The 21,938-nt window shown below is 44.9% G+C and overlaps 1 protein-coding gene and 1 pseudogene across 4 annotated transcripts in view; both read right to left on the minus strand.

Annotated features, from left to right (window-relative positions):
* The window catches only part of GSPT1 (G1 to S phase transition 1), a 48,592-nt gene extending 28,419 nt beyond the window's left edge, over positions 1-20,173 (minus strand). The window contains exons 1-4 of one of the 4 annotated variants that reach the window (XM_074027811.1): positions 20,129-20,173; positions 1,719-1,760; positions 1,567-1,608; positions 292-516 (exon numbers count right to left, since the gene is read on the minus strand). In XM_074027811.1, the coding sequence (XP_073883912.1) occupies positions 292-516; positions 1,567-1,588 (247 nt within the window). In that variant the 5' untranslated portion in view covers positions 1,589-1,608; positions 1,719-1,760; positions 20,129-20,173. Of the gene's footprint in view, positions 1-291; positions 520-1,566; positions 1,609-1,718; positions 1,761-19,446; positions 20,038-20,128 lie in introns of those variants that run through there. The other 3 variants (XM_045382565.3, XM_005591280.5, XM_005591279.5) reach the window with 3 other exon arrangements.
* On the minus strand, positions 7,835-8,318 carry LOC135968851 (cytochrome c oxidase subunit 6C-like; annotated as a pseudogene).
* Positions 20,174-21,938: the final 1,765 nt, after the last annotated feature.

Here is a 21,938-nt window from a genome sequence, read left to right on the forward strand (position 1 = left end):
TGATATTATCTATGCTGAACCACCATCAATGGTCAATAGACTAATTATATGTTACATACAATATACTGAGGTTTTTCTTCCAGCATCTATGCTATTACAGAATTATTCATTTGCCTAAACTTCAAGAAAAGTACTTGCATTTTTTTGCCAGCTAAAAAAAATCTAGCAAGTTAAAAATCAAGACATTTTCAATTAATTTGCTTCAGTTTCACTAAACATCTCCAAGTAGCTAAAAAGGATGTTCTATGTTTCATGTATCCAGTAACTTTAATTGCTATGACAGCAGCTTACCTACATGCCCAATGAATACTACATTTACATGCTCTTTCTTAGGAGCACCTGGTGGTGCAACCACAGACTTAGGTTTTGGGATCTCCTCTTCCTCCTCCATCATTTCATGGGCACTTTCCTCTGGCGGCCTTCCATCTCCCAAGGAACCAACCCCTGGCTCTGCTTCACTTATTTCTTCTTTGTGCTCCCATGATTCTTCTGGAGACATTTCTGTCTCTCCATTTTCTACTGAAGGAAGACATTTTAACTTAGTATTCTGAAAAAGATTTATAATCTATACTTTAAAATACACAAGCTTTAAAACAAATGGGACTTTGCATATGTAGTTCCATTTCCTAATGCCTAGTGATACATAAGCAGGAAAACCTCTTTTGTAACAGAAATGGGTGACAGCTTTCAAGGCAGACTCACTGCTGGTATCAGATCAGAGGGCACTGACTCACAGGCTGAGATTGCTATTTTAGCAAAGCTTCATTTTCATGAGGACAAACAAAATGTAAACAAGAGTCCTAACATTCCCAACAGCCTAGTTATTCCAGTGTTGAGACACCCTGATAGTAAGAAAAAAAGTAAAGTTTAAAATTGTGACACATGAAAAGTATGAAAGGATTTAGGAAATATTTTCTTTTTCCTCTTAAAGTAATAAAACTTTGGCATCAACTTTAATCACCCTGGGAACATGAAACCCTTAAGAATTAAGTTATAAAAAGGAAGAACATGTTTCACCAAAAAAACAGAACATGTGGCCTGGCATGGTGGCTCACACCTGTAATCCCAGCACTTTGGGAGGCCGAGGTGGGCGGATCACGAGGTCAGGAGTTCCAGACCAGCCTGACCAAGATGGTGAAACCCCATCTCTACTAAAAACAAAAAAATTGCCAGGCGTCGTGGCACGCGCTTGTAATCCCAGCTACTCAGGAAGCTGAGGCCGGAGAATCATTTGAAGCCGGGAGGCGGAGGTTGCAGTGAGCCGAGATCACACCACTGCACTCCAGCTTGGGCGACAGAGCGAGACTCCATCTCAAAAAAAGAAAACAGAACACGTACAGGTATTTAAATTGACTTTACCATTCCTCCACTCAATTTTATTTGCAATCACTAAGTTTATCAAGACAGTGTTAATGCCTAGTTTGTTCTACTTTCTAAATACTAACAGCAAAGACTCAATGTGACTTAAATGTAGGCATTACAATAATCATAACACATTTGCAACTTAAATCTTGAGAGTGAAAGAGTTTCATATTACTGTATTAATATGGTCAGAAATTTTCTTACCAATAGGTTCTGAAAGTTCCATGCTAACAGCTGAATTTGAACCTAGACAAGAGATTGAAATATAATATATATTTACAAAACAGTATCTAGCTTTATACAGCATAGACAACCTAATGTTTTCTCAAGTAGACTTTCAAAGAGAGCATAATTACCTTCACACAATGACTGTTCCTCTTGAGAGGATTCCACAGGTGCTGTTTAACAGAAATAAGTTCTGTTAAAAATTGATACTTATCCATCCATTTCACTTATCTTTTAATATGTAGTAAAAACAGAAGTTCAATAACACGACACAAGCCTCAGTCAATAACCCCAGATCAATGGCAGCTAACTCAGGCCTTCAAATTAGAAGTCTCTGCTTAACCTACTTTTCAAAATTCTACTAATTACAGCTAATTTTGAAACATTTTCAGTAGTTTCAATGTATTCATAAAAACATGCTTATTCTTTTGATTTGCTTTATAAACTTTTTCTTCACAGATACTGTCAAAGTAATCTGCAGCTCAGCACTGATCAGATGTGCTCAACAAATACACATCTACTTCCCATGATTCTCTCTTGGTAAGCTAGCCCAAGAAAGCTGTGATTAGCTTTTTTTTTTTTTTTTGAGACTCAGTTTCACTCTTGTTGTCCAGGCTAGAGTGCAATGAATGGCACCATCTCGGCTTACCACAGCCTCCACCTCCCTGGTTCAAGCGATTCTCCTGCCTCAGTCTCCTGAATAGCTGGGATTACAGGCACATGCCACCACGCCTGGCTAATTTTGTATTTTTAGTAGAGACGAGGTTTTGCCATGTTGGTCAGGCTGGTCTTGAACTACTGACCTCAGGTGATCCGCCCACCTCGGCCTCCCAAAGCGCTGGGATTACAGGTTTGAGCCACCGCGCCCGGCCTGTGATTAGCCCATTTTAATATTCCATACTCATCAAAATTCCTGAATAAATTAGATACCTGTAAGATAAATGACATTTGTATAAAGTCCTGAAATACATATAAGCCATTTAAAAAACATCTGCAGAAAAGGTGATTCCAGTGATGCCAGTTTTTTCCTACACTAGAACTCTAAGACCAAGCAACAATCCAGTTTCCAGTTGCCACACTGCAAATTTATTTATGACATTACTGGAAGAGATGTGGAAGAAATACATACTAATAACCAAATATCTAAGTCTGCCTTTTGGATTTTAGTTTGTCAGATACAGACAAACCTAAATTATACTCCAATATGAATGTGCCCCTGCTCTAAACAATCTCTACCATAGAAAAAGACACCAAAGAATTAAATCATACGAATCATGCACAGCAAGTATGAAAAAATAATGAATTTGTAACCTGTAAAATCATTACCCGGAAAGGATCAATATCTGTAAGAGTCAAGAGAGAGTGTTTTGGGCCCAACCTTCAATAGCATCAAATGTTGAGTAAAGTAATTTCCTGTCCCTGATAGGTAAAGGACAACCAAATTGTTTTTCTTTTTTATTTTTTTAAGTGACAGGCTCAGACTGTCACTTAGGAAGATCTGTTTCTTGCAGCTTAAACTACATGAACTACAGTGGGCAAGACCCCCCCACAAGCAGGAAGACCCACATCACCACTACAAGAAAGCATGCTGGCCGGGTGCGGTGGCTCAAGCCTGTAATCCCAGCACTTTGGGAGGCCGAGACGGGCGGATCACAAGGTCAGGAGATCGAGACCAGCCTGGCTAATACGGTGAAACCCCGTCTCTACTAAAAAATACAAAAAAAACTAGCCGGGTGAGGTGGCGGGCGCCTGTAGTCCCAGCTACTCGGGAGGCTGAGGCAGGAGAATGGCGTAGACCCGGGAGGCGGAGCTTGCAGTGAGCTGAGATGCGGCCACTGCACTCCAGCCTGGGCGACAGAGCGAGACTCCGTCTCAAAAAAAAAAAAAAAAAAAAAAAAAAAAAGCATGCCATGGGGACAACCAAGCAATACAACTGGAAGGGCAGGCGGGCTACACCTGACAGGAGGTGGGAGAAAGGGAGAGTACAAGGTCTCAGATGACCCCAAGCTGTGGGATGAGCAGGACATTAACAAACGGGGGGGAAACCCATTTGAACCTGGTTTGGAAGGAGACCGAAACTGTACTTCAAACACAATACAGATTTAACCTTTTTTTGCTTTTCCATTTTGAAGAAAAGTTTAAGGGTAAGGTAAGGAAAAATTACTCAATTTTCAGAGAAAGCCAGGCAGTACTGAGAGAATCAAGTTCACAGGCCACCCTAAGAAGGAGGTGACAGCATGGGGTACTCTCAAAGCCTGGAACTAAGCTGACTCCTAGGCTTAACTCCTGGCTTATGACAAGCTGTGAATGCATTTATTCCATTGAAATTGTGGGAATGATATACCATCTACCTGAGAGGACTGTTGAGGGGTTTATGGGAGGAAATGGGAGAATAATTTGTTTAGTGTCAGTTAAAGAACTCCTGGCATATTCAACAAATGTCAGTCTCCATCTGCTATGTAACTACTCCAACTCAATCCTATCAATATGTATTGAGTATCAGTCAGACACAGTGGCTCACACCTGTAATCCCAACACTTTGGGAGGCCAAGGCGGGGGGATCATTTGAGTTCGGGAGTTCAAGACCAGCCTGGCCAACATGGCAAAACCCTGTCTCTACTAAAAATACAAAAAAATTAGCCGAGTGTGGCGCACACCTGTAATCCCAGCTACTCGGGAGGCCGAGGCAGGAGGATCACTTGATCCCGGGAGGTGGAGGTTGCAGTGAGCCAAGATCACGTCACTGTACTCCAGCCTGGGCAACAAGAGTGAAACTCCATCTCAAAAAAAAAAAAGAAAAACTAATAAAAATGCGTGTGTGTGTGTGTGTGTGTACTGAGTATCTATTATGGGCCAGACAAGGATAAAAAGTACTCACGAATCCATATTGTGTAGGGGGTGGGTGGTGGTGGTAGCAATTTGCTTTAACTAATTTTTATTGAGTCCTATGTGCCGACTGCTAGCTCATCCCCACCAAAAGCCCTAGGAAACAGATCCTGTAATCACTACCATCTAACATACAGGCACATCAGAATCAACTGCAGGCATTTCCAAGTTATGCAAGTGCCATCTTCCCCTTCCTCAGATAGCCCCTGTTGAAAATCAGTATTCAAGTAAAGTAAGCTCTGGTGGACATACAGTTATGATGTACTGTATGTTAAAGCAGGAAAATGACTGGTATGGTGGGCTTCCTCACCACTCTCAAGCGTATCACTAACTGTAACAGCTTTTCAAAACAAAACTTACACCTGACCACGTAGTTCCTGGCACCAGCTATTAGATTTACAATACAGATGGCTCCTCAACTTACAATGGATTGTCAATTGCAAATGGGTTGGGCATGGTGGCTCACACCTGTAGTCCCAAACCTCTGGGAGTCCAAGGTGGGAGGATGGCAAGAGTTTGAGACCAGCCTGGGCAACATGGCAAAACCCCATCTGTACCAAAAAAAAAAAAAAAAAATCTGTCAGGAGTGGTGGCACACGCCCAGAGTCCCAGCTGCTCGGGGGGCTGAGCCCGGGAGGTCAAGGTTGCAATGAGTAGTGATTGCACCACTGCACTCCAGCCTGGGCGGGACAGTGACACCCTGTCTTAAAAAATAAAAATAAAACCGATATATTTCTACCCTGTCTTCATTCATCCACAGTAAACCCTTACTTCTTCATTCTTCTCTGGTCTTATTCATGATGCATACAACATCCAGATTTTACTGGCTACTAATGAGCCTGGGCTTAGAATCTTCCCAGGTTGAACTGTTCATGGCTAGGAAATAGATGATTAGGGTGTAATTTCTCACATCCTGCATGGTTCACAGCTGCTAGTAAAAGAAGTTAGAACCCTCTCAAGGAATGAAATTAGAGTTTCAAATTTTCCAACGTTATCTCTATGTTTAGAAACACACCCTTATTAACTATTTAAAAATGGAACAATTTTTGTAAGTGGAAAAGCTTTTCAGAGTTTACCACTGAGTGCAACTGCCATGCCCCAAATTAAAAGGAAAAACTAAGTTTGAGACCAGCCTGGGCAACATGGCAAAACCCCATCTCTGCAAAAAATATATATGTATAAAAATTAGGCTGGACATGGTGGTTCATGCTTGTAGTCCCAGCTACTTAGGAAGCTGAGGCAAGAGAATTGCTTGAGCCCGGGTAGCAGAGGTCGCAGTGAGCCAAGATTGCACCACTGCACTCTAGCCTGGGTGAAAGAATGAGACCCTGTCTCGGCCAGGCGCAGTGGCTCAAGCCTGTAATCCCAGCACTTTGTTGGGAGGCCGAGACAGGCGGATCACGAGGTCAGGAGATCGAGATCATTCTGGCTAACACGGTGAAACCCCGTCTCTACTAAAAAATACAAAAAACTAGCCGGGCGAGGTGGCGGGCGCCTGTAGTCCCAGCTACTCAGGAGGCTGAGGCAGGAGAATGGCGTAAACCCGGGAGGCGGAGCTTGCAGTGAGCTGAGATCTGGCCACTGCACTCCAGCCTGGGCGACAGAGCGAGACTCCGTCTCAAAAAAAAAAAAAAAAAAATGAATGAGACCCTGTCTCAAAAAAAAGAGGAAAAATTAGGCTGGGCATAGTGGCTCACACCTGTAATGCCAGCACTTTGGGAGGCCGAGGTGGGCGGATCACCTGAGGTCAGGAGTTTGAGACCAGCCTGACCAATGAGGAAACCCCGACTCTACTAAAAATACAAAAATTTGTCAGGCATGATGTCTCATGCCTGTAATCCCAGCTACTTGGGAGGCTGAGGCAGGAGAATCACTTGAACTTGGAAGGCGGAGGTTGCTGTGAGCTGAGATTGCACCATTGCACTCCAGCCTGGGCAACGTGAGTGAAACTCCGTTTTTAAAAAAAAAAAAAAAAAAAAAAAAAAAAAAAAGAAGCAAAACTAATAGTATAATTTATAATAAAGGAAAATTAATGAATTGGCTGTGATACTTGGTACCTTACCACAAATTTTAAAACATGAAGTGAAAAGATTTTACCAGAAGACAGCAGAACACCAGTACTGCCTGTGATACAGATGATAAACTGGATCTTGTTTTTTTCTTTTAGAGATGGAGTCTTGCTCTGTCGCCCAGGCTGGAGTGCAATATCGTGGTCTCAGCTCATTGCAACCTCCACTTCCCAGGTTCAAGCGATTCTCCAGCTTGAAGTCCCGAGTAGCTGAGACTACAGGCGTGTGCCACCATACCCAGCTAATTTTTGTAGTTTTAGTAGAGACAGGGTTTCACTATGTTGGCCAGGCTGGTCTCAAACTCCTGACCTCATGTGATCTGCCCACTTCAGCCTCCCAAAGTCCTGGGATTACAGTCATGAGCCACCGAACCTGGCCTTAAATTTTTTATAGAGATGGGGTTTCGATAGGTTCCCCACACTGGTCTCCAACTCCTGAGCTCAAGCAATCCACCCACCTCAGCCTCCCAAAGTGCTAGGATTACAGGTGTGAGCCACTGCGCCCAGCTTCCAAAATACTTTAATAACCCAAAAGGAAACCCATATTCATTTAGCAGTTACTGCCCACACTCTCTCCTAGCTTCTGGCAGCCACCAGTAAGTCTGTTTTCTGTCTCTGTGCATTTACCTCTTCTGAATATTTCATATCAATGGAATCATAGAATATGTGGTGTTTGTGTTGTTTCACCATGATCAAATTTTAACTATCAATTTTAAGATCCAGTTATCAGGCCAGGCGCGGTGGCTCATGACTGTAATCCCAGCACGTTGGGAGGCTGAGGCAAGCAGAGCACCTGAGGTTGGGAGTTTGAGACCAGCCTGGCCAACACCATGAAACCCCGTCTCTACTAAAAATACAAAAATTAGCTGGGGTGGTGACAGGTGCCTATAATCCCAGCTACTCAGGAGGCTGAGCCGGGAGAATCTGGGAATCTTGAACCTGGAAGGCGGAGGCTGCAGTGAGCTGAGATCACACCACTGCACTTCAGCCTGGGCATAACAGTGAGACTGTCTCAAAAAAAAATAAAAATAAAAATTAGCTGGGCGTGGTGGCACATGTCTGTAGTGCCAGCTACTTGGGATGCTGAGGTGGGAAGATCACTTGAACCCGGGAGGTGGAGCGAGGTTGCAGTGAACCAAGATGGCACCACTGCTCTCCAACCTGGACGACGGGGTGAGACCCTGTCTCCCCCCCAAAAAAAGAAAATGCTTTAGAACTAGCTAGAAATGCTGGTTGTACAACACAGTGTGAATGTACTAAATGTCACTGAATTGTTCACTTTAAAATGGTTAGTTTTATTTATTTATTTGTTAATTGTTTATCAAGAGGAACTATTTCTTAGCCCACATATTCATGTGTTCAGGAACACGAGTCAGTGACAAACTTCTAAGTAAACCTATCTGAAGAAATTCTTTATATTCCAAGATTACTTTACACTCTGACAGATACCAGCCTTCCTCATCTCCTCAAAATCTCATCATTTCTGTAGAAATCTGCATACGCCTTCTTTCTTGGTTCAGCCACACCAAACTTACACAAAGCTGCAACCCCCAGGGATACCATGAACGCTCCAAACATATGAAATTGCAGACGCTTGGCCAAAAGGCCATGCATCTGAGGTTTTGGCAACACTTCGGGAACCATGGTAGTTACTGTCCTTGATATGTGCGCCAACCTCAACACCAACGTCCTTCCTGACTCATGTTATTTTATTTTATTTATTTTGAGACGGAGTCTTGCTCTGTCGCCAGGCTGGAGTGCAGTGCTGCAATCTCGACTCACGGCAACTTCCGCTTCCCGGGTTCAAGTGATTCCCCTGCCTCAGCCTCCTGAATAGCTGGGACAACAGGCGCGCGCCACCACGCCTGGGTAATTTTTTTATTTTAGTAGAGATGGGGTTTCACTATGTTGGCCAGGACGGTCTCAATCTCCTGACCTTGTGATCTGCCCACCTAGGCCTCCTAAAGTGCTGGGATTACAGGCGTGAGCTACCGCACCCAGCCAGTTTTATGTTATGTGGATTTTGCTTCAATTTTTAAAAAGGGTATACAATTATTTTTAAAGCTTTGATCATGGATCTAAGGACTTGAACATGGAGAATCCTACTTGGCCAGCACATCCACACAGCACACGTCAGTCAAGGCCACAGACATCATGGCAGGTAAAAAAAAAGCTACGTTTTGATTCAAGTTACATGTTTCAAACACAAATGTCTGCCTAATTCTTGAAAAGTGCCTGATGCATATATTTCATAAATCAGCAATTTAAATTCATACTGCTTTAGACACAAAACTAATCTTTAGGCCGGGTGTAGTGGCTCATGCCTGTAAAACCAACACTCTGGGAGGCAAGGCAGGAGGATCACTTGAGGCCAGGAGTTTGAGACCAGCCTGTGAAACACAAGGAGACTTCATCCTTACAAAAAATTTAAAAATTAACTGGGTATAGTGGCACAAGCCTATAGTCCCAGGCAGGAGAATCACTTGAACCTGGGAGGTGGAGGCTGCAGTGAGCAGTGATCACACCAGTGCACTCCAGCCTGGGCGACACAGCAAGACCCTGTATCAAACAGTAACAACAAAACACAGTCATCCTAAGTAAAATTGTAGTTTTGTTAGCTAAATGGGGTGTTAATTAAAGAAAAATACAATTTCAGAGCTGTCACAGAAGTGTCTCACATTGCATGAAAGTGAGAAATATGTGTGACAAAAATCTGTCCAAGTTTCTGTAGTGATGGAAATGTTTTACATCTGTGCTGTGACATGATAGTCACCAGCGACATGTGGTTATTAAGCACTGGAAACATGGCTATTACGACTGAGGAACTGAATTTTAAATTTAATTTTAATAAATTTAAATAGCCACATGTGGTTCTCCATCACACTTTGGACACACAGTTCTAGCTCAAGGATTCTCCTAAATTGTAGTACACACTTGCCTACCTAATCCCCCATTTCTATCCCATTCCCTGTCCATCCCCCAGCCTGAAGGGCTAACGATCACTCCTCTCAGACACGACACCTCTTTAAATTAGAGGCACACGCGGGGACTGGGTGCAGTGGCTCACACCTGTACCTGTAATCCCAGCACTTTGGGAGGCCAAGGCAGGTGGATCACTTGAGGTCAGGAATTTGAGACCAGCCTGGCCAACATGGTGAAACCCCGTCTCTACTAAAAAATTAGCCGGGTCTGGTGGCACACACCTGTAACCCCAGCTACTCAGGAGGCTGTGGTGGGAGAATGGCTTGAACCGGGGAGGCGGAGGTTGCAGTGAGTTGAGATCATTCAGTCAATGCACTCCAGCCTGAGTGACAGAACAAGACTCTGTCTCAAAAATAAATAAATAAATACATACATAATAGGTACACATGTATCTTAGCTCTTGTTCCCTAGATTATAGACTTCCAGAATTAACTGTAGGTGGATGGATTTCTGAAACATGGAGACTTTTTTCTACTTTGGTAATCTCAACAAGTTGGCATGATGTATTGTATAGAATAAATACACAGTCAATTTTTACTGAATTAGCGTGTTTTTCTTTGACTTTCACACTGGTTCCTTCCAGTCACATCAGTTCACTTTTTCACTTTTCTTTTTTCTTCTTTTTGAGATGGAGTCTCGCTCTGTCGCCCAGGCTGGAGTGCAGTGGCACAATCTCGGCTCACTGCAACCTCCACCTCCTGGGTTCAAGCATGAGCCACCGCGCCTGGCCTCACTTTCCTTTTCTGACCAGGATCCTTAGCCTCCATCTGTACATTCACTGCATTTCCATTAGGGTTCAAGAGAGTTGAAAACAATTGTAAATGTGCCAACTTTCTAAGAAGGGGTTAGGGAAGCACTACACTTAGGAGGTGTTGGGCCAGGTGTGGTGGTTCTCGCCTATAAGCCCAGCACTTTGGGAGGCCAAGCTAAGAGGACTGCTTGAGGCCAAGAGTTCAAGACCAGCTGGGGCAACACAGTGAGGCTTTGTCTCTACAAAAAAAAAATGTAAAAATTAGCCAAGCGTGGAGGCATATAGTTGTAGTCCCAGCTATTTGGGAGGCTGAGGCAGGAGGATCCCTTAAACCCAGGAGGTTGAGGCCGCAGTGAGCTCTGACTGTGCCACTGCACTCCAGCCTGGGCAACATGAGACCCTGTCTCAAAAAACAAAATTAAAAAAAGAAAATTTTAAATTAACTATGTGGTTCGTATTACATTTCCATTGCATTATGCCAGGGTAGTAACGATAAAAAAGCAAGATTCATTTATCTCAGGAAGAAAATAAGGCTGAGATGATAAATCCAGCAGCCAGCAAGTCTTAATAATTGGCACTTATCTGGTAAGATCACATGAGACAATGTTTCTTGAAATTTTTTCACGAAAATCCCTCTGACAGCAAAGAATGACCCCATCTCTGAACAAAAATTTGCAAGCTGAGGTATTTTTTTTCCCCATAGACAATACTGAAAAACAGTAAAAGCAAACACCAGAAAGAAAAGTCTGCAGAACATATAAAAAATGTGGATGGTTTTGCCTTAATTACCAAACAGTCTAAAAATAAAAAGGCACAGTGGTACAGACAGTGGTGAACAGAGCTGTTTTAAAGTATTTTACATCAACATTTGCTAAAATGTAAAAAGAAGTAATTTCAAAATATTGCTTTAAATCAGAGCATTGCCTACTTATGACAAATATCATTCTGCTACCACTGAGACAGAACACGGAGAAATGCCACAGTCCAAGCTCACGGGCCCAGTTTCTGGAAAGTCTCAGTCTACTTTAATACAAAATCACAGGGAAAGCACTAGCAGTCACTACTAGAACAAACTTTGAAATGACCTAGATTCTAAGCCTCGCTCCTCTCATGGATGTGACCTAAGTTATTTAGCTTTACTGAGCCCTTATTTTCTCATCTGTAAAATGGGTCAACAGTACCTAAACCTCAAGAGAATGTCGTGAAGACTAAATAACTGAGAAGGGGATATTAAGCAGTGGTGGTAACTGCTCAATAAATTTATTAGAGCAAGCATTTCAAAGCCCCAAAATAATTTCAAAAACCTTTAAGAATGAAACATGAGGCAAATGCCAAGGCCACTCTCAGAAAACACATGCCAGTTGTAGTAATCAGCTCTAAGCATGCCCTTCCCCGCCCCTGCCCCCGACCCCGCCCGCCCCCTCCCCTCCCCCGTTATTAAAGAGCATGATGTGGCAGATCACTAAACTAGCAGGTGGCAAATCTGCATTCTAGACTCAACAGGGTCATTAACTCTGTGAGTGACCTTAGGCATCTACTTAGCATTTCTAAGGCTCCAGTTCCTTTATCCGAAAATGAGGAGATTGTACAAGTGCTAGGGTTATATCCAGCACTAACATTCTAAGAACCTCCTTATTCAGACACTAAAGGGATACCACATTATCAACCTGATTAGACTTTGCATAGAGTAACTAAAATTCTATTCTGTTTTTCAAACAACCCTGAAGGATAGTCTTACAGCTACATCCTGACTACTTCAAAAACAATTTGAAGCCAGGCAAGGTGGCTCACACATGTAATCCCAGCACTTTGGGAGGCTGAGGCGGGTGGACCACTTGAGGTCAGGAGTTCGAGACTAGCCTGGTCAGCATGGCAAAGCCCTATCTCTACTAAAAATACAAAAATTAGCCAGGCGTGGTGGTGCACGTGTGTAATCCCAGCTACTTGGGAGGCTGAGGCAGGAGAATCACTTGAACCAGGCAGGCAGAGGTTGGGGTGAGCCAAGATCACGCCAGTGCACTCCAGCCTGGGCGACAGAGAGAGATTCATCTCAAAAACAAAAAAACAAAACAAAAAAACCATTTAAATAACATTTAAAATACACAAACCAAAACCATTTCAGAGAGCCTCAAAAAAAGTACAAAATTACAGAAAGAGCAGGGTGCGGTGTCTCATGCCTGTAATCCCAGCACTTTGGGAGGCCAAGGTGGGTGGCTCACATGAGGTCAGTAGTTCAAGACCAGCCTCGCCAACATGGCGAATCCCTGTCTCTACTAAAAATACAAAAATTAGCAGGGCATGGTGGTTCGCGCCTGTAATCCCAGCTACTCGGGAGACTAGGGCAGGAGAATCGCTTGAACCTGGGAGGTGGAGGCTGCGGTGAGCCGCAATCACTACACTCCAGCTGGGGCAACAGAGGGAGACTCCGTGTCAAAAACAAAAAATAACAGAAACATTTTTCTGCTACCAAAATGAACCACCCAAAGGCAATGGACAAGTAGTATGGTAACATACTGGAATTCCACAGAAATACTCAACCAGGAAATTACCCAGTGACTTTCTGCAGAATGAGTTGTTTTTTTTTTCAAGTGAAGTGACAATTACCTAATGGGAATGTGGTTTGGAAGTGAGTGTCACCAATGTTAGGTCAGGTGCTCAAGAAAGCCTTAATGTGTTCTTCTCCCTTTGAAAGTAGAATTATGACGGGAAACTGGTTCAACATGCAGTACTGTAACAACTAGGTTTCCTTAAAACAAAGCCATTTACAAAGGAGCCATATAAATCTACATCCTCGGCTCTACTGAAAACAAGGCAGAAAATTATAAGCCTTGAAACAAATCAACAGCTAAAAACTGTCAATTTTCTTGATTGTTCTGAGGACCTCAAACCCTTCAACTAGTAGCCAAATTCCTGCCTCCCGAAGATATTTTAAAACTAAGGGTAGAATGATGAAATTCTAAACATGCCCCAATAGATACACTAGCCAGACTCATAGTAACTGAACTCACTGCTGTTTAATGCGAAATAGACAAGTACTGTAAAAAGATAACTAGTGCTCTACCTTCAGCACTCTCGAAAAACTTAAAAATATGAAACCTGGCCAGGCACAGTGGCTCTCGCCTGTAATCCCAGCACTTTGGGAGGCTGAGACGGGTGGATCACCTGGGGTCAGGAGTTCGAGACCAGCCTGGGCAACATGGTGAAACCCCCGCCTCTACTAAAAATACAAAAATTAGCTGGGCGTGGTGGCAGGCACCTGTAATCTCAGCTACTTGGGAAGCTGAGGCAGGAGAATCGCTTGAACCTGGGAGGCGAAGGTTACGGTGAACCGAATTACGGCCACTGCACTCCAGCCTGTGACAGAGCGAGACTCCATCGCAAAAAACAAAAACAAAATCTTAGCCAGGCGTTGTGGTGGGTGCCTATAGTCCTAGCTACTCAGGAGGCTGAGGCAGAAGGAACACTTGAGCCCAGGGATTTGAAGTAACAATGGGCTATGATCACACCACTGTACTCTAGCTTGGGTGGCAAAGTAAGATCCTGTCTCTAAAAATAGTAAGTAAAAAGTTTTTTAAAATACACACAACCTTGGTGTTCAGGCTTTGGCTACAACTCTGGTCCAGGAGGCCAGAAAAAAAAATACACACAAGGCATTCAGAAAGAACAGTGAGTAGATAATAAATCTTTAGTTTTATTAGAGTGACAAGACTGCAATGTTTTACATAAGGGATTGCTGTTCTCAGCTTTGAAAGCCCTCTCTACACTCTCTGCAGGGCTCGCTTACCACGCTGTGACTTCCACTAGAGTACACTGGGCATCTGATCCCTTTATAGATTCCTTCAGGACCACAACTGATTCATCTTGGTGTTATTTCAAGTGCCTAGCACAGCACCTTACATTCAGTGGACTGGTAAATGTTTGTTAATTAGTTGCCAGTACACATATCCGAGCAAAACCAGAAATTCGCATTTCTGGAAAAAATTCCATTCTAATACTGCTAACTCAACCCAGAAGGTTATCAAATCTTTTTCATTTCTTTCTCTCCAACCAGAAAGTATTATGTGAAAACTTTCAGACATTTCTTCCCCAGCAAACCAAAGCAAGCAAATCAAGGCTTAAAGTCTGTCCTCTACATTACCTCCTTAACTTGTCCAAACTGAAATTGCTGTCTTTTCACGCACTACAACTTCAGAAAAGGTAAAAAATAAAGAACAGAAGAATGCAATGAGATATGTACTAACAGCACTACGTAAAACCTGCTTCAAAGAGGGTTTATTCCAGTCAAAATTTCTAACAGTTTAAACAACTGCACAACTTGGCACAGCATATCCCTAGATGATGCCTTTGCTTGTTCCCTAAATCCTCACTTTCAAGCCATTCATACATGTAAAACCATGAAACAGACAAAAAGGTCAGCCATGGCAGGAGAAGTAAAGAAAGGCTGTGTAATACTACTGTGATACTCCAGGGATACTGTGGGGCCTCTACTCTACCCCACCTGCTGTCCCGTTGAAGCCTAAAAACGCCTTTATATGAGCACAGTTCATGCAGGCACTTCAGTCTCAAAAACGGGTTCTCAAATATAGAATTTTCGCTATCATCTACCTCAACAGACAGAATTTAACATAATAAAGTATAAGGGCCTTTCTGGATTAAACAACCATTACTTTGATTTGGGATCCTCTCTACTCTGGTGGCCCTGAAGCGGTCACTTCTGAGATGTTCCAGCTTAAAACTGAGAATATTCTAAAAAGTATCTGCCAAGTGGTGATGGTTGCATAACCTTACAAATATACTAAAAGCCACTGAACTGTACACTTGACTTTTCTTTTTGGACAGTGTCTCATTTGGTCACCCAGGCTGAGTGCAGTGGTGCCATCATAGCTCACTGCAGCCTCCAACTCCTGGGCTCAAGAGATCCTCCCACCTCAGCCTCCCAAGTAGCTGGGACTACAGGCTTATGCCACCACACTCAGCTTTTTTTTTTTTTTTTTTTTTTTTTTTTTTGAGATGGAGTCTCATTGTCACCCAGGCTGGAGTGCAGTGGTGTGATCTTAGCTCACTGCAACCTCCGCCTCCCAGGTTCAAGTGATTCTCCTGCCTCAGCCTCCCAAGTAGCTGGGACTATGGGCGTGCACAACCACGCCTGGCTAATTTTTATATTTTTAGTAGAGATGGGTTTTGCCATGTTGGCCAGGCTGGTCTCGAACTCCTGACCTCAGGTGATCCATCCACCTCGGCCTCCCAAAAGTGCTGGGATTACAGGCATGAGCCACTGCGCCCTGTTGTATTTTATTGTTTGTGGACACAGGGTCTCAGTCTCACTATGTTTTACAGAGACCTCAGGCAACCCTCTCACCTCAGACTCCCAGAGTGTTGGGTTTATAGGTGTGAGCCAATGCGCCCAGCTTGTACAGTTGAAAAGGGTGAATTTTACAGTGTGTAAGTTAAATCTCAATCAAAAAAAAAAAAAAAAAGCTGGGCGCAGTGTCTCACACCTGTAATCCCAGCATTTTGGGAGGCCAAGGTGGGCAGATCACCTGAAGTCAGGAGTTCAAGACCAACCTAGCCAATATGGTGAAATCTCATCTCTACAAAAACACACACAGAAAAGAAAAATAGCTGGGCATGATGGCAGGTGCCTGTGATCCCAGCTACTTGGGAGGCTGAGGCAGGAGAATCGCTTGAACCTGGGGGGAGGAGGAGGTTGTAGTGAGCCGAGATCATGCCATTGCACACCAGCCGGGGCAACAGAGGGAGACTCCGTCTCAAAAAAAAAAAAAAAAAGGCCGGGCGCGGTGGCTCAAGCCTGTAATCCCAGCACTTTGGGAGGCCGAGACGGGCGGATCACGAGGTCAGGAGATCGAGACCATCCTGGCTGACACGGTGAAACCCCGTCTCTACTAAAAAATACAAAAAACTAGCCGGGCGAGGTGGCGGGCGCCTGTGGTCCCAGCTACTTGGGAGGCTGAGGCAGGAGAATGGCGTGAACCCGGGAGGCGGAGCTTGCAGTGAGCTGAGATCTGGCCACTGCACTCCAGCCTGGGCCGCAGAGCGAGACTCCGTCTCAAAAAAAAAAAAAAAAAAAAAAGGCCTCCTCCAATAAATAAGGCATTCAGCAAATACTGAACGCTACAAAACAGAATGTTTCTCTTTAAAATTCAAGTTCCACAATACAATCTGCTAAGTTTTGGAGACAGTGCCTCCTCTGAGTAAGTACTGAGGGCTGCTAGTTTTATTCCATGCTATTTCTTAATGGCATTGAGTTTTAAGAGGCATTAAAGGTGGGATGATGCAAAGAACACATCATTACTTTAGAAGCTCTGGCTGTTCTAGAAAGTCCAAATAACCCTAAAAATCACTAAACCAGTTTCTTACCTAAGAATAAAAAAAACTAGGTGCAAATTACAACTTAAATACATCCTATCAGAGAAAATGCTTGTTCTAATACACATTAAACCTTGCCTTCTACATTGTCATTCATTTGGGGACCTCAATTTTTAAGGAGAATCTCTTGGCCAATTTACTTGGCTCTAGAGAACTGCGCTTAAATGAATTACACTTAATTACACTTACATGGGTTCCACTTAATTATTTCTTAGGAACCTGTATTCTTTAGTTTTCAAAGATATCCAAGGTCAACACTGAATCCCAAGGTCTGACTCTCGAGGCTCCTTCAACAGCTTTCCTGGCAAGCAGTTTAAAAACACACCCACCACAAATTTCAGCTATGGCTTAACTAAAGAACAAAATGTGCTGCTACCCCTATAGTCCACTTCCTCACTATCAAAAAAACCTTGTAAACTTTTTGGTTCCCCTTTTGTAAATTTCAATCCAGGTGTTATTTCCTAATTTTCCCCCTGCTTTTTACAAGCACTGATTGTTATCCGATGCTGGCTTTTTATGGACTGGAACATGCAATCCAACAGTCTCAATATAACTCTGGACCTCAATTTAGAAAATCAGTTCTTTTCCAAATAGATATCTTACGTAGGATAATTTTTTAAAAACATTAACTGGCATCTTGGTAGAAGCAGTTGGTTAACTCAGTAACACCAAAATAGTTTTCTGATTAAAAACAAGAAAGCTGACCATGATGTAGGGATTTTCTTACTGACAGCTACTTCCCTACAGGTTTTCACATCTCCAACTTCTAGCATTGTTAAAGAGAAAAAATTAGGTCTAACTACAAATTAGCAAGTATCAGGAAGAGAGAAAGCCTGCATAAAAGGTAATACCTAGTCACCAACAGGCACCAACAGTGACTATTTTAGACCAAGGATGGTTATTTAACCCCGGATGACTGGCTGGACAGGCTGTAAATGGAATCCTGAGTCTAGTCAGAGTCCTGAGTCTAGTCAGAGTGGTGCTGGTGGCTCCACAGAATGGAGGAAGAGCCAAAAAAGAAAATGGCTGGATAAACAAAATCTGCAAAGTAAGGTAGGGAATGGGTACTTTTAGGAGCTGAGAAGTGAACTAGGTTAGGCAGTCAAAATGGCTTGATATATCAAGTCAAGAATCACAAGCTAAGCTTCCTTATTCAAAAGGAAAACATCGTCTACGGACATACCATCCTGGACGTGCTCGATCTCCTCAAATCTCCTCAAAAGAAAACATCAACCATCCACACAAACAAAAGAAATGCCATTGTCAATAAAACCACCAAATCAACCGTGTTGACGTACATACGTCATCAGAGCGTTTCTCCAAACGCTATCCTTTTACCACAAAAGAGCAAACGGTGACAAGTCTCCGTAGAAACCAAACTCCTAGAGCACTTTTATAATGTCCACTTATCTAAGAACCACAATACAGAACTTTATTTTTTTATATGAAAAACATAAATGTATTTCTCATAACACAATACAGAACTTTAAAGAGAGAAATCAACAATATGTTCTCACTTAAAATGCGCTGGAAGTCATGACCCAGCCCATCAATGTCCTGGCTAAATGATGAAAGGACGTTCAGCCTTTTCCTTCCTTTTTCATTTTCTCTTTAAGGAAACACTGACAGTTCCTAAAATAAGCACCATTAGGAAGAGAATACTTAAGTTCAGTCATTTGACATTCCTACAAAATCAGTACCTGAAAGCATGCTACCTACCACAAAATAAGCACCATTGTAAGAATACTTAAGTTCACTCATTTGATATTCCTACAACGTCAGCACCTGCAAGCAGGCTACCTACCACTTAAGCAACCCCTAAGTACTGGAAGATGTTTAAAAACCAAAGTTAATTCGAAATCACAGAATGTATGTCTACTAGCTACAGTCAGAAAGACACGTGACAACTATTAAATTATAACAAATGCTCAAGTGTCTGAAGAAGTAGACTGAATTACTGACACACGAACACAGTGAGTTATTCCAAGCTATCTGAATAAGGTCAACGATTTTACAGCAATGAAAATTCTCTAAACGTGTCGCTGACAAAGGAGAAAAGTGTAAGCCTCACTTTAAAAAGCCAAATCAATATAGTCTCCTATCACACATTAAGTGAGGAATCCTAACTTTGCGGCACTTTGTAAACTTTAGAAGCCTACACAATGCTAAAGGTAAAACAGATCTTGGTATTGATAGCCAAGTTTCTGCCCGATCACAAGGCTGCAATGCATCTTGGGATCCCTTCAGGACGGTTCAGGGCCATGGATAATTTAAAACGTAATTACAGTTTCAACAGTAGGAACTGCAGCAGGAGACGCTCTCTCAGCTGGATCTAAGGTGAAATGAAAACTCGGGCATTTGTCTTCCCCCACTCCTCCGATCTCTAAACGCCCACCCGACTGATTCCTGGCTCCATCTGCGCCTCGTGGCGGTGATCCGCCGGGGCCCCCACACTCTGTCCCATACGGTTCACATCTCAAGCGGGTAACTGCGGACTCCAGAGCAGGGTAGGGGCGCGGAAGGGCGGCACTCGGGTCCGGGTCTTTGGGCGCGCTACCCGCTGTCCGCTCCCCGCCCGGCCACCGCCGCGGGCCGCCCCGCGCAGGCCGGCTCCCGGGCTCGGGGTGCACCACCTAGGCGGACGGCGCCACTGTCAGCGCCCCACGTGCCGGCCGGGCTCCAGGGCCGCGCGCCCCCGGGCCGCACCCCTACGCCATGTGGGCTCCGGCGCCCTGCCTGGCTTCCTCCCGCGTCCCCGGGGCTGCCCCGCGTCCCGGGCCTTTACCCGCAGGGCCTCCCGCGCCGCTGCCAGCTCCGTGGTTGGTGGCGGCGCCGCCAGCTGGGGGTGGCGGCGCTGCCGGGCCCCGCAGGAAGGACGGCACGAACTCGGCGGCGTGGACGTTGGGCACGAAGGGCTTGGCGTTGACGTTGAGTTGCCGGCTGAAGGCCGCGCTGAGGTTCTCCCGCTGGGCCTCGGCCGCCGCCGCCAGGGAGCCGCCGCCGCCGCCACACGGGCCCGGCCCGGGGGCTTCCATGTCCGCCTGGTCCCAGCAGTCGGGCGCCGAGTCGCTGCTGCTGCTGCCGCTGCTGCTCCCGCCGCCGCCGCCGCCGCCGCCACCGCCACCGCCGCCACTGCCCGGATCCATGATCGGGGGGGCCGTGTGTGTGGTGGACAGAGAGCGGGAAATGGAGGCAGGGGCGCCCGGCCGGGGAGGAGTGGGCCGCGCTGACCGAGGGAAGGCGGCGGGGCAGAAGGGCCGGGAGTTAGCGACAAAGATCCCCGGCGTCGCCGCGGCAGCAGCTCCAGTCCCGACTCCACACTCGCGACGACGACAGAGGCGACGGCGGCGGCGGCTCAACCCTCCTCCTCGTGTCTGCGAGCGGATCTCCTCCCACCTAACCACCTCCGACTGCCTCACCGCCAACCCCACGCCCGGCGCGGATTGACCCCTCACCGCTACCCGTACCTTCGCCTCGGTAGTTCTCTGTTCTGGCCGCCCCCGTTTCCGGCTATTTAGCACGGCGGGAGGCGGAACTACAAGTTCCGGCAGCGCCCGCGCGACCTCGCTGCGGTTTTCCCGGGGGCCGACGGGAGTCGGAGTTCAGGGACTGGGCGCAACCGGAAGCCGCTCCGGATCCCGGCAGGCAACGCGAGGAGGGGGAGGTCTTGTGGCTGCTCGACTGCCCCACCTGTCACCGGGTGGGGGGCAGGGGCAGGCTCTGGTTGGTGCAGCTGTGGGCTGGGCCGAAGACCGAGAGTCTTTTAGCCCATAGGAGGGGTCCACTCTGGCCTGTGGGAGACAGGGTGCGGGAATACGGACAGCATCTATAACGTGGGGAAGAAAAATACACTCAGCTCCCGAAAATTCCTGTACTCTCTTTTCACCACCTTTCCTGCGTCCTCTGCCTCACAGTCTCCCTACCTTGTTCTCTCTCCACCTTCTTTCTCCCTACCCCCAGCCAGATTTTGCCCTACATTTCAAAGCCGGTGCCGATTTCAAAGCTGATTTCATTTTATGTAATCATTTGGTGGAAGAGACAATAAAACTGTGAGATGTTCCAGCTTAAAACTGCAGTGTGGCTCATAAATCGCTGGGGCCCAGGCTCTGCCCAGGCAGAAGGGATCGTTAACTGGAAACTTTCAATGACTCACTGTTTGTTTGACTAGTCATATAAAGCCTTCACCCAAATTTTTCCATCCTTTCCTCCTCCCTGCCAAAGGGTTTGCAAATTAAACAGAGGATTGCCATATTCCATGGTGTATCCGGCTGTACCTAACTAACAGGGTTATTTGGTGAGTCCAGCTTCCTTATGCACCATTAGGTGAAGTGCTTTCCTCTTGAATGGTCTGATTTGCTCAAGAATTCCTATGGTAGTTTTCATTGACTGCATCTTACACTTACAGATTGCAATTAGGTAAACCTGGGAAAAGAGCAAAAGCAAAAGAGAAATACTTAGAGTTCGCATTTAGGCTCTTCATGAAGTAGGAAAAATGTTGCTCTGAGTACCTGTTAAGTTTTCCTGTAATTCACCCATGTGGAGCCCAAGACAGAGAAAAACATATTGTTAGTATTTTTCTGAAAAGAGTCTAGACAGGGTGCAACTAATCTGCCTAGAAATTACAGAGTAAAGGAAGTACATACATAGAATAGATGTTTCTGAACAACCTTAGGTTGTTTAAAAAAAAAAAAAAAAAACAAACAAACAAAAAAAACTGGCCGGGCGCGGTGGCTCAAGCCTGTAATCCCAGCACTTTGGGAGGCCGAGACGGGCAGATCACGAGGTCAGGAGATCTAGACCATCCTGGCTAACACAGTGAAACCCCGTGTCTACTAAAAAAATACAAAAAACTAGCCGGGCGAGGTGGCGGGCGCCTGTAGTCCCAGCTACTTGGGAGGCTGAGGCAGGAGAATGGCGTGAACCCGGGAGGCGGAGCTTGCAGTGAGCTGAGATCCGGCCACTGCACTCCAGGCTGGGCGACAGAGCGAGACCCTGTCTCAACAACAACAACAAAAAAAAAATTACAAAATCTCGATCTAGATCTGTATTTTAATTTTAAACGTCTGTATTGTAAAGATAAGAGAGAACTCAGCCTAATGAGATAGGTCACAAACGATGCTCTCAAGTATTTTTCAAAAGAGTCCTAGGCTACAGTAGTTTGAATTTAATTTTAAACTACCAAGCTTTATGGATTGAAAAAACACATACCGACCAGGTGCAGTAGCTCATGCCCATAATCCCAGCACTTTGGGAGGCCGAGGCAGATGGATCACGTGA

The sequence above is a fragment of the Macaca fascicularis genome, chromosome 20 (assembly GCF_037993035.2).
Source record: "Macaca fascicularis isolate 582-1 chromosome 20, T2T-MFA8v1.1".
NCBI lineage: Eukaryota > Metazoa > Chordata > Mammalia > Primates > Cercopithecidae > Macaca > Macaca fascicularis.